This window comes from Styela clava, chromosome 5 (genome assembly GCF_964204865.1).
Source record: "Styela clava chromosome 5, kaStyClav1.hap1.2, whole genome shotgun sequence".
NCBI classification, from domain to species: Eukaryota; Metazoa; Chordata; class Ascidiacea; order Stolidobranchia; family Styelidae; genus Styela; species Styela clava.
In genome coordinates this window covers 15680628-15694587 of record NC_135254.1, presented here as the reverse complement: position 1 = coordinate 15694587, position 13960 = coordinate 15680628, and the positions used below count along the sequence as shown (strand labels likewise).

General features: G+C 32.7%; 1 protein-coding gene across 1 annotated transcript; it reads right to left on the bottom strand.

The window, feature by feature from the left end:
- Positions 1–246: 246 nt before the first annotated feature.
- Positions 247–12722, bottom strand: LOC120343953 (3-phosphoinositide-dependent protein kinase 1-like). The gene is made up of 5 exons (XM_039413007.2): positions 12412–12722; positions 11220–11810; positions 10163–10387; positions 9114–9270; positions 247–4539 (listed from the first exon to the last, which is right to left on the bottom strand). The coding sequence occupies exons 1-5, from the start codon at positions 12604–12606 to the stop codon at positions 4247–4249; spliced, it is 1461 nt and encodes a 486-aa protein (XP_039268941.2). The 5' UTR covers positions 12607–12722; the 3' UTR covers positions 247–4246.
- Between the last annotated feature and the right edge of the window lie 1238 nt (positions 12723–13960).

Sequence of the window (13960 nt, the reverse complement as noted above, 5' to 3'; positions counted from 1 at the left end):
CTCACGGTGATGCTATGCGATTGTCATTCTTCTCCTAATTTGTGTATGATTGATATTTTTACCTTAGTTGAAATATGAACTTACATAAAGGACTTTGTATGTCAGAATGAATGCATGATTTGAGGAACTCCCATGGAACTAGATCACGCATGATGTAAATCAGACCATTACTGTCACAATGTTGAATCTTTTCCTATCTTACAAGACAACTCGGGGTAGTTAAATTAGCTTGAATTATGCACACTATTTAACAGGCGGTGTTTATTTATTATTTGACATGAAAACAAAACAATGTTACAATCATTAATTATACCAGTATTGAACAGTAAGAAATATATTTTTCTATTTGGAAGCAACTTCAAATAATCAGAAATTGTTAAAAATATTCTAGAATTTAGTCCTATAATAGATATAAACAGTGGTCCTCTCTATCAAAATGAATTGGTAGCAATAGATAGAGAAAATTTATCTAAATGACAGTTGATTTTTCTGTAACATATTTGTGGTTGACGGTTGAATGGTAGATACCTTTTCAAAGGAACTGGACTGCACAACTGAAAAACATTCTCTTGGATGGTTGTTTTAGATGCAGCTTTATTAACAATATTTTTGTGTAGGAACAGTTAGTTATATTACAGATATAGAAATGGGATTTTATGGTAAAGGACTCTGAACTTTGCAATTAAAAACGAAAGGTTTTAACACAAATTCATGCATGCATCCAAACACTGTCCAAAGCGATTTGCCATGAAAATAAATAAATTTGTTTACAAAAAATGTACTAATAAAAGTAGCCCAAAATATGTCGAAGTTTTGATGAAATTATGTACATTATTTTCTTTGAGTTAAGCAGCTTAATTATATAGCGTATGTACCACGGATCCTTTTCCAATTACCAGTCCATGTCGGGTATGGAATTAGTTAGCCAGTTATTCGTTTCAGATGCATGGACTTGTTAATTAACTAACCAATTGTATCTAGGAAACAAAATAAATTGAATACTAAGAATAAGCCAGAACAAGAACTCAACAACTAGGGGAAGGAATATGAATATACATTTATTTAACAATTAGTGCCAAACTTTTGAATGAAAAATTTTCCACAACTAATTAAAACAACAAAAATAGATCATAAATTTCGCCGTTCAATACAGAATTAAAAAGTTATATATTTTTCCATTACAATTTTGTGAGAGCTATGTCATGACTCATGATCAAGTTTTGATTTTCAAATTTACTGATTGTAACAAAAAGTTGAATTCAATTGGTGAACAAAAACATCACATATAGAACTTGAATAACGAATAAATGACAAGAAATAAATAATGAAAATTTTACAAATGAGATGAGAAGAAAATAGCTGAACCCCAAAATCAAATTCTATAAAGACCTCAAATAAATAATAGCTGATCTGAAATAGAAGCTGCTTATCTGAAGACAGAAAAACATAACATACACGCAATTTACATAGCTTTGAAACAATATAACTAAAATATGGGAACTAATATATGAGGAAGTGAGAATAGGAAGTTGCATTGAGGAGATTCGCAAAATTAAGAAAAATTTGCCTGGAATACTGGAATTTTGCCTGGAAGTTTGATACCTCTGCTTTTATATCCTGATGGGTTATTTCAGTATTGATGTTTCCCCAAGCATCAATTTCCCTATTAATTCTCGTAACAATGACCACTCAGCAAGAAGTCAAAGATGATGTAACAATTGCAATTTTTGCAGCCGCTAAGACACTTCGTTCTATCAGACAGTTATTCAAGCATAGTTGAAAGTGGCACGTGGTTGTATATTTTAATAAAAATGATGGTTTTAAGCATGTGAATCAGTAAGTGCTAACTTTCCAAAACATTCACAAAATGAGCATCCAAAATTTTGTAATAGTAAAGAATAGGGAGAATTTTTCTGGTGTCAAGGGTCGGGGAAACATCCATCACTGGCATAACTGTTTAAAATTTTTACTCTTTGCATTGTGACCCTTTATATATTTTTCTATAAGGCATGTCGAAAGTAGAATTCAGTACACTGTAAGCAGAAATGGGATTCAAAATTTTAAAAATGTGTATTCTTTTGATTCAAACTTACTAACAAACAACAGGAAAACCACGCCACATTTATAGCTACAAAAACAAAATTGGATTCGCAGATTTTTTACAACATCCTAAGACAGTGGTTCTCAAACGGTGAGGTGTGCTCCACAAAAAGGGTGTAGATGATTTTTTAAGGGGGCGTGAAGCTAATTAAAAATAAAAATATTCGTCAGATTTGATCTTGCTCGCATTATTTTGGATATTTAGATTTCAAAACTTTTCATTTATGTCATTATTTATGTTCCATCCACATATTTTCAACGTGTTTTTTGAATGAAACATACTTTCGTCTTACTATCTGTTATTTGTAGCTTATAATTGGCTAGATATTTTTGAGGTGGGGTGTGAGACTTGACAAATTAAAAAAAGGGGGCCCGGCTTGAAAAGTTCGAGAAATACTGTTCCGAGACGAGGTGCATGTCAACCCACCACTGACTGTAGGGTTATTATCATACTGACACACCAGTTTCCCATAACAAAATCTTTCGAATAACTCAAAGAAAAAAAACATAGATGAGTCATACTTGTATAGCCCATACCTGTCCTAGCATATCAATCCTACACATTCCAAACTAATATAATTTTACAAATCAATTTTCAATTTGGAAAACTCTTAGAACCAGAATTATTTGTAAACAAACCTGTCCCATACCAAATATATTGATAAACAGAATTAATATTTGAGAATCCTGAAACTCAATTACCAAACATATTTCGAATTTTTATGCTAAATTGAAAGGTATGACGAAATATATATATAACATACACTAAGGATGACTTGAGTTTCACACACATTTCCAGACAGTGACTCAGCCCAATTATCCTTGTTTTTTTTTTAAATACACTCGCTAGCACTCAGGAAAAGCATTCAAATAGTTTAACCCGCTCAAAAATATAAAAATAGTTCAAGACGTGGTTAAGTTTTTGTTCATCACTCAATTTATGTATATTTGATTACTTTATATCATTGTCAGATTTTATATATAGGGATGTCCAACAGCTTTGTTTGTTCGTATATCCCTGGATTGAATAAGATGACATAGTTTCATTATTTGTCTTGGAACTGTTTTAATAAGAAAATATTTGCAGGGAATCTGCAGCAACAAATTTACTACACAATTCCACATGAGGTGCTGTGAATACAAATTTCGTAGAGATGTAGCGATTATCACTAACACCATTCCGTTAGCCTGAGATTTCATTTATATCAGGTTTCAGATATTTCTAAAATGGTGTAATTTAACGCAGTGTTTCCCAAACCATGGGCAGCAATTCATCTTTTTTTGCATTCCAGATACAGCCAATTGTTACGTCATTATCACAGTTCATGAATTGGTAAATGGTAACAATTTAAGTATAACAGTATCTTAATTATAAGCACTGGTACCGATCCCGTGCAGACGCATTCCTCTTCTGGCCCGCAAATATCCTTCCGCTTCTATTTCTGGCCCCCGTTTAATCAACTTTGGGAACCAATAATTTAGCGTTATTCATTGAATTACTGAAAATTGATACATAGCTTTTAAAATACGGAGAAGCCGAGATAATTCATCAATACAATTATCAGGTTGAAATGTGATATGGAATTCCTTTAATCTGCCTAAGATGTGATTTCAAAGTGGATACTGTATGAATTTGGTGAATTATTCACCTAACACCGCGTACCAGAGATAATATATCTGATATTATATCTGATAAGCAATCTTAGTTGGATAATTCGTCAAATTTATATGCTTCATCATGTCCATAACAGTAGTTTCAAAACAAACAACACTCTTGGCAGCTGTTTTAAACTATTCAATAATCAGCTTTGGTTCCACTTGGCTTCCCTTCCCCAGAAACAGGGTGCAATTGTCATTTTCTCATAATTTGTGTCTGATTGATTTATTTACTGGGTGAAAAAAAAAATTTGACTTACTTATTCACTAAATAAATTTGATATGCTGATTTAAAGATAATTCACCAATTTAGCATTCTGAAATTGATAATATGCTTTCTAAAACATACAACATTGCTTGAATAAAAGATACTATGGATTTTAGTGTTACAGATTTATCGACACATCTCCAATGTTAAAGATAGCAGACCCCTTTTTGAAAATTTGAGCATAATGGACATCCCTATCTAACAAACCTGACAACCCTGGCGTCATGAAGAAGAGTTACCCTTTTCACTATTTCCAAAGTAATGCCTTGATACTTCCTGAATTTTTTTGCACCATTTAATAGCATTGTTACTTTTATCAATCAGGTGATATGTGCGATTTGGCGTGTGCACATAAAAAATACGAAAGGTTTTCAACTCGACAGAAAGTTTTTCAGACCATGGAATTTCCCCTTTTTGTTGTAGAGATACCGGATCAACATAAATAAGCCTGGGTCCTTCGGTTAATATAAACTGCCTTAGTTTTACAGACAGACCTCTCTTCTTTTCCATCATACCTGAAATTAAACAAAATGAGACAATTACAAAAAAGAAATTTGACGAAGTTAAGCACAATTTCTTTCAATTTAGTTTCGGTGTCCTCTGATAACTTCAGAGCGAATAGTATCTACCAAACCGGCATGGTTGGTTCGCATGTGGACTAAAAAATTGTTCTTCGTATTCAGTTATTCTAGTTGGATCAATTTTGTCCAAGAAGTTAGTATTAAAAATCCTTTAACTTTTGAAAAAGAAAAGAACATTTTCAATTTTATAAGACAATTATGTTTAAAATAATCACTCAAAATTGAAAAACTTATCTCTGCGCAGAGATATGGATGATAACTGAATCACCAAGAGTTACAAGTATCATATATAGTATGGTGGTGCCACATTTACCAGTAAATGCAATTTGACTAAGAGACTTGAAACAGATCAAGTTAATATGATCAAGAACACAGCTAGGAAATTGTGAATTTCACTTACCGGTAACTAAAATTTTAGAAAAAGAACGTTTTTTTCAAGGATTCAAGTTTTTTCAAGGATGAGAGCTCTAACCAATGAAGTATTACAGCAAAGAATTTTCTTCGAAGTTATTAAATATTTTGAATCAAAGTGATAGTTTGAAAACAAGTAAACTAGTTCATAAGTACCAGAAAAACACATTCAAAATGTGCATCAAATAGTTTATTCTGGTATAGTTAATAGTAGAAGAAGAAATGTCTGGGGTCATACAATTGGGAAACTCAGTGCTGGCCAAGTATACTGTTACTAAGAGATATTCTTGGTGGCATCAATCCCCAACGATTCAATATGTTTTTAAATCAAAAAATAAGGCACATTAAACATGATTGGTGATTAAAACTGAACTGCTTACTTGTAACTGAAAATGTTACAAATTGTCTAATGTCACGTACTTTATAATATAGCCTATAAATGATAAAAAAAACGATAGACTCTGTAAGCTGTGACCGGCCGACTTGTGCTTGCAATCACAGTTTGAGTCATTCCAAAAATGAATTACCCGAAATTCTATGTGGGGCAAACAACCCCGGTTTAATTAAATAACTCTGGTTTGGGTAAACAACAAACATATGAGAAACTCACTCAATATTTACTCACATAGCGTTTTCCAGTAAATATGCGTGATAACAGTGATGACTATATCAAATAATCAACAAAAAGAATTTGTGAGGTAAGACTGTAAAAACAAATTGGCCATAGATATGTTGAATTCGAAAATCAATGTAAAACAAAGCTTTACAAAGACAAAAAAGTCCACACTTAGTCTATAAACCGAACCTCAATTTTTCAATTTGCGATACCAGTGTATGTTGTTTGAGATTTTCATAGCTATACGGCAGTGATTTTCAATCGTTTTTGTGTTGTGAGTTGGACACATCACTGAGAATATTGAATACATTCTAAATTGGGGGCAAGTTCACATGAACAATTATATGATATATGAATCAATATATCTTCATTTTGATCATATTTATACGACATGAATAAAAAGATCATTTCTTCCTCTGTCTTGTTCGTTACCAGTTGATATATCATATGTTTTGATCTGCTTGTTTGGGGGCTCAAAATCCAAATGAAAATGTACTCGATTATTCCTAAAGTTAAAATTTTACCATATCGAATATAATGAATTTTGAATGTATTCGAACATTCGATTCGTATTGAACATCCCTGGTAGGAAGATATACCATTACATTTTATTATATGGCCATTTCCAAGAGAGATAATTTTTAAACAGTGCTAACTGGGATTTATTTTCTTGAGAACTAAAGAGTGCGAAGTGTTTGTTTCAATAGCCAAAAAACTGTTATACATTTGGGGCAATAGTCATTTTCATAGGAAAACACACATCATTAATAACATAGCGGCCGTTACAAGGATCTTGGTTGTGACAAATATTTTTGTATTCCATTAATTTATTATTCTCTTGGCATCAATTATTATTTGAAATCATTTTGCACATTCCTATAATTGATCATCAAATGACACAATCAATTTTTCTGTTGTTTTGATATGTTTATAGTTTGTATTAATATTGGTATGTTATTTGGTATTGTCAACCCACGTCTATTATGCTAATCCGAACTAACAACAAGGTTACGACATCCTGATTGGTGACGTAAATTGTAAATGAATACCAGGGCCTCACACGCCACAGATAATACAAGATAACCAGGGCAGCTGAGAAAGTGTTTTTGAAATATAAAAAATACCAAGAAACAAAGTGAATTCATAGAAAACTAAATTCAATTCACTTGTCATTATTTTAGGACATAATCTGCAACCTAGTTTAGATTTTACAGTCAGGGGATGGTAAAATTCAATAATTGACTACTTTGAATAATAGTAAATTCTGAAATCAAATTTTCGAACATGGAATATCGAATATATTCTGAATTAGGGCATTCATAGAGATTAATCTTTGCAGTGCAAGAAAGTTAAGATAGAGGTTTCATTAAGCATCAAATTTAATAAACCAATAAGATGAAAGGCTACAAAGGATATAAATCAAATGGAATGTAAGTAGGAAACACAGTTTACTTGTAAGATAAATATGCTAAAACACTCCCAAATAATACAACATTTTTCGGTACCCGTAGTATGTTTACCAGGTTAGGGTATAATTTTATTCTGATTTTCCTTATTTTAGTTCTGTTACGACTACGAATTCGAGACTTTCTGTGCTAGCCAAGTGAATATACCCCCTGCCCAAAGGTTTCTGGAGCGCCCATTTATTTAATATGAGACTACACTGAATATACATATATCAAAAACTTGAAGGTACTTGAACACTAATGATCTTTTCAATTCATTTTGTACATTGTAATTGATACTATGTGAGAGCAACTACTTTCAATTTTAATTCATGGATTAATACAATAGCTTAAATTTTCCACAAAAAATGGATTGTTATATTTTATCCATAATAACATTGGCCTCGTGTAAAAGGATCTGTAAAATTGAAAATTAAATCATGCTGAGCTCATAACATTTGGAATTAAAATATCTAATACCTAACAGAGGTTTAATAGATTTGCTTTTTTTACAATATCAGTCAATTATTTGTCATCGTATTGACGCAAAGATCATTCAAAATTTAATATATTAAATAACTAAATATGATTGAAAGGAGTGCAATTAGGAATTGTTTTTCAGGTTTTTTCTTGTTTACGACATTCAGCTTTCCCACGAGCTTCAGCTATGGTATTTCAAAACTATTTCTAATCAAAATATTAAATATTTTACATTTCCTTTAAATTAGCCGAGATAAATTAATATCAAATGAAATAATATCTAAACCAGGGTGGTCCAAACCCAGGCCCGCCGGCCACATGCTGTATCATTATCTGTGGCCCGCGTAACATCTGCTGATATAGGTAACAATGGATGATAATCAAAAAGTAGCATTTTGGTATTGTTCGTCATAAAAATAACCGGGAAAATTTTCTGCCAAATTGAAGCATCACTAACATGGTTGAATTTACTTGCGACAGTGATAGCTGGGGAAGTCAGTAGACAAAAGTGATTCGGGTAGGATAATTGAATAGTGTGCTTGACCAGCCTAAACTGATTTAAAAGTCAGTTTCGAAAGGAAAGCTGACCAATTCAAACATAGTTTTAACTCGATATGGGAGAAAAAGTACTTGCTTTAGGAAAACAAAATCTCAATGTAAAGAGTTTGAAATCTAATACAAGGAACAGGTTGGGAGACGAAACATTGGATGTCAGTTAGAGATTTTCAACGACCAACATAATTGTTAATACAAAATTAAATTGATTAATGATAAATAATAATCAAATATCTTGGGACTAATGTGGCCCCGACGCCGACAACCTCAGACCACCTTGATCTAAACCAAGAGATGATGATGTGATAAATTAATATTTTCAAAAATGGAACACGAAGCCAGTTTTCAAAATACTACGTAAGCAAAATATGTGACAGTAATACACAACCTCGATCAAAAATGACACAAGAAATTGATATATAAAAATATTCCTATTTACAATATATCATTATTTTGAATTTTCTGCTGAAATCTTATACAATCTAATAGGAATTTTTCTAAATCACATAATATGAAACCAATAAAACTAGCATCCCTGAAATTAATAGCATTATTCATTTAGAATTAGCCAAAGCTAAAACAACTAAAATCATAATATACGCACTACTACAGTTTAAGATATTCTGAAAAAAAAATGTATGAAAAATAAAAAAATGTCACAATGGGTTTTTAATGTGTAAAAAAAAAATCTAAAAAAAAATTTGCTCCAATGAATGCCCAGCATCATCCTATGTACAAAACAAAATTCATTACATTTGGAACATTCTATAGAAAACTTTTGAGCAAAGTGTCCCAGGTTACTGAAACTTTTGGGTACAATGATACACAAACAGAAGTCAAAAGTTAAATAAATGTTCTTTATTTTCAAAGAATTAATAAGAATTCATGGAACTGAAAGCATCTAATATTACACATTCCTATCACAGAGTTCTGAACAAATTTAAATAAACAAACTTAATCAATGTCAATAAATGTCGAAGATAAAAAAAAATATAACTTGCCTCGTTTCAGTATAAGTTTCCCTTTACAAAACGAATGCCATTTGGAAGACTTTTGCTTTTCCATCCAATTCTGCTTCTCTGTTTCAGGTAAATTTACTGAGAGTCCGAACCCCTCAGTGTCCGAAGGATCACAAGATGAAAGTTGATCTTCACTTGTCTGTTATGAAAGAAATAGAAACAAAAGATAGATATGATTACAGAACCTCAGCAAACAAATTCTTAATTTTGATGACATCATCACACAAAACTTCAAAGTGAAAAATGAATCCCATAGAGGCCACAGATATTTTTGAAATAAATAAAAGTAATAGCATTCTAGCGACAACAACAATCTTTATTAACCCATGAAAATTTCAAAGCAATTGGTCCGGTAGTTAATAGGAAAAGCGTTTTTTTCATAACAACAACATAACGACAAAACGATTTCACTTCGTTTCCAACAAAAACTAGACATATTTCCGGAAGGTAGCTAACAAGAATTGACCCTGTTGTGTGAATTTCAAAAAATAATACATAATCCTTGGAATCACATCTGATATGATCCATATTTTATGGAAATTTTTCGATTTTATAGCTTAAATTCAGGGAAATTGAATTAGGTAATAGTAAGAATTCTAATTTCAACCATCAGTTGATCACTACTACCGGTACTTGAAAATAGCAAATCCACTTAAAAATATCATCATCATCATCTTTTCACAAGCTGCCATAGTTGCAATATTTAATATTGAACTGGTTAAAACAAATATATTCTTGTTTAAAACCAGCTGTGATGACTATATATTCGACTCAGTGACATACATGGGGAACGAAAGGCACGTTGAGCCTAGTGGATGAATAGAGAGACAATACAGGTAAAAAATCTCATGCGCAGATCGCATGTTCACCAGCCTAGTCATCTAGTGTGTGAAGCCGAACTGGGAATATTTCGTTTTTCCCATATATAATACTTCCTTACACATCACTAGTTGCTTGTACCAAACTTTGCTTGAAGCAAAAAATGTGTAAAAAAAAAAATAATTATTATCTGAACTACCCCAATTACATACTTTTGAAGACTCTGTTGTCCCAGTGGCATCAATCAACATAGCATGATCAAAATCATCAACCAATTCATGAATATTGGTTTGCTGTTGTCCATTGGAAATTTTCTGCAACGATGCCATTATTTTAGGAGCAGGCTGGTTCGCAATATTTTCCCAGTCCACACCTTCAAACATAATGTGTGACTTTAGCGATGGATATCCCTCTTGATCACTGCTACCAAGACGTGCCTATAAAATAAATAAGAGAGCGATGCTCAAATATATGGAAACGAAGGTCAAAACGAAGTAGTACGAGTATGTTATATGTTACTGTAGAATTCCGATACTGCACCTTCCACCGCCATAAGGTGCAGAATTTTTAATTTTGATAATGTCATTGCACACAAAAAACGAATCCTACAGAGCCCACAGAAATTTTGGAAATAAATAACAGTAATTGCTTTATCGTCAAAAATACAATATTTAACTACTGAAAATTTCAAAGCAATTGGTCAAGTAGTTAATGAGAAAAGCGTTTTTTTACAACAACAACAAGAATTCTAACAATAACAACAACACGATCTGTATGCCCACTTAATGTCCAATAATTATTTCTAAAGCTGTTGAAATGTTTATAAATAGGAGATATACTGAATAATGATATAAACTGAAAAGGCAAGAAATAAAAGATCTAGGATTAATTCATTGATAGATTGGACTGAATGAACATTTATAAATGAACTTTGAGTCTAGGACAAAAAAAGAATATAGCAATATAAATGGTCCCCATTCATCGTTTGAATAGAGTAAATCAAAGAGTGTTTTTTTGAAAATATAAAAATTTGCTGAAACAAACATAAATGATTGCTGGAAGTAATTTTAAACGTTACAGAATAAAAATTGCCAAATTAGGAGAAATATAGGAATGAGTATAAAATAAAATGATATACTACATCCGTATATACCTCAATTGGATTATTTAAATCAAATTAAATCATATTGAGAAATATATAATATTGACCTAAATGCACATAAAGGTCAAAATAAGAGAAATAACATAATAGAAGGTCACTATAAATACCTGAGGATCTATCACAATTAATCGTTCGACAATATCTTTGACATCTTCATGGAAAACTTCCGGGAACTCGTATTGACATTTTAAAATCAATTGAAAAGTGAGGTATTCATTTTGAGCTTGAAAGGGAGGTTTTCCACAATGCATTTGATGTATAATACATCCAAGTGCCCATAAATCTGAAGCTTTGCAAGCTTGCTTTTCTTTGAGAAGCTCAGGTGAAACATATTGGGCGGTACCAACGAAAGAACTAGTTCTTGTTGTCGAAAGGTCGCCATCTTCAATTACCTTTGCAGTGCCAAAGTCAGTGATTTGAATATGATAATTGTCATCTAATAAAACGTTTTCTGGTTTCAAGTCGCGATGAATAATATTGATAGAGTGCATATGCTCAAGTGCTGCTACAAGTTCACCGGCGTAAAAACGAGTAGTGACAAAATCAAATTTTTTAGCAGCTAGAATACAATCTAGCAATTCTCCTTTTTTTGCCACACTCAGACCGAAATAAAGATTTTCTTCATCTTGAAAAGTGAAATAAAGTTTGATAAAAAAGGGATGATTCAATCTTTTTAGGCATTCCTTTTCCCGCATGACCTGTAAAATATTAGTATAATATAAGATAAAGTGGTAACGTGTGCGAATTATGATAATAAAGATGTGGGCAAGACATAGTCAATCAAATAAAATTTGGTGAATAGATGAAAAATTCTACGACATATTTGAATATTTTTCCGGTTTGACATTCAGTCAATAGATTACAACTTATTCAAGATGAAATAACGGACATGTAGTTTGCACCTGAGCCCTTTCATCTGTGCCAACAACATTAACTGACTTCAATATAACAAATTTATCCCAGAGAAAGTAAAGCCAATAGTGTGGCTCAATCATAATAATGGTGAAACTAGACCTCTTGTGCGATCACCAGTCCATGTATAGGATTAGTTAGCCAGTTATATATTTTCAGAAGCACGGACTTGATCGAGGAAGACGTAACCAATCCGCTGTTACACGAACCACTTTATGGGGACGAGAAGTCAGTCCTCTTGCACATAATTAACCATGCAAATCAACGCAGGTCAATCAGAGGTGTGGTGGTAAGCATATTCCTAATGCTTAACATGATGAGCCACACCATTGAGCCCGGAAATATATTCATTTTTTCTCAATTTTACAAAAAGTAAACTTTACATACATGTGCAGTTTTTCTTTCTTTCATGATGTGCCGTTTTTGAATGATTTTTATTGCAAATTCCTTTTTAGTTGTTTTTTCTTCAGCCAATATCACCGTTGAATACGAACCCTCGCCAAGCACTTGACCAAATCTGAAGTCGCTTCGACATTTTTTTATTTCTTTTTTTGGTGTTTGATCTGTCACTCCTTCTGCCATACTCCGACAAAATCAGTTGTTTTATCAACCAATTCCTAACAATAAATATCACTGAACAAAGTCTAGTTTCACTCTGGGCTAGAGAAAGAAATATTGCGCAAGATATTTAATGATGAAAATTGTTTAATAAGCACACATGCCACGAGGCTTGAATATTTTATAGGTAAAAATTTGAAACAAAAAATCAATGTTCAGATTTACTATTCTCTTATATCTGTTTATACAGTACAGTACTTACCGATTTATAATTACGGTACCTCAGTACCGGTACAGTAATTCTATTTCGTTGGGTGGTTCACGTAACCGCTGGTCGGTTGCGGCTTCCTCCACCATCAAGTCCATGATTCCGAAAACAAATAACTTCTGAACTTATCTCATATCAGCATATGGCAGTACAGCAGGGGTCTCATGTAGTTTCGTACCTTCGTACTTCTAGTAGGCGTAACATAACAATTTTTTCACGTGTCAATCCTAACCCCCACCTGACCACACCATCTAAAAATTATGTCATTACGACATCACAGTGACGTAATAGAGCCCTTCAAATTATGCGAACTGTCATCCAAGACCCGCAGACGAGAACCCGAAATCGAACAGCCATTTCTCTCCTTTTTTTGTGGCAACGATCCCAATAGGAGAGAGAACGTTGACGTCAGTCAGTTCTTTATCGTCGGCGTCGATGCGATTTTGGGCGATCGTACGAGTACGGTATTTGGCAAGTTCTATGACGTGATTGTGACGTCGTAGTGACGGAATTTTTGGATGGCGTAGTCAAGTGAGGGTTGGGATTGACATGTCAAAAAATTGTTACCGGTATGCTACGCCTACTACAGTACTAGAAATACTAGGTACGAAACTACGAGACCCGTACCGTACAGCAGTACCGGACATCTGGACATGGATTGGTAACCGGACGAAAGACCATGGTTCGCCATATGGTTAAGCTGTGTTATCAGCTTTCCTCTCCCCGGGATAAATTTGTATATCCTATCTTAATACAGGAATATATATCTGTAAATTCTTGATTTTAGAAATAATTTTAAAATTTAGAATAGTTTAAATTGGAAAACCATCTTTTTGAGCAATTGAAGTATCATGCTGTCATGTCATCACTAAAAACATTTTTATTTAATTTCTCAAAAGTACCGTAAAACCGGCTAACTTCGGATGCCTTGTAACTTCGGATGAAATTTTCAATCATTCATATCTCAACTAAATTCCGTCGTATTGCGCTTCTGTCGGTTTCTATAGTAAGGCCTTACATATCTGAATCTGCCGTAGCCTCCAATCGCTCGATTTGATTTTTTATCATTCAAAAAATCATATTTTACCAAAAAAATGACACCGTTTTTTC

Excerpts from the sequence above, each read along its gene's own strand:
- LOC120343953 (XM_039413007.2), bottom strand. The coding sequence starts at position 12,606 with ATGGCAGAAGGAGTGACAGATCAAACACCAAAAAAAGAAATAAAAAAA. Across the intron at positions 10,388-11,219 it reads TAATTGTGATAGATCCTCAG|GCACGTCTTGGTAGCAGTGA; the intron begins GTATTTATAGTG and ends TTTATTTTATAG. Across the intron at positions 9,271-10,162 it reads GGACAACAGAGTCTTCAAAA|ACAAGTGAAGATCAACTTTC; the intron begins GTATGTAATTGG and ends CTTTCATAACAG.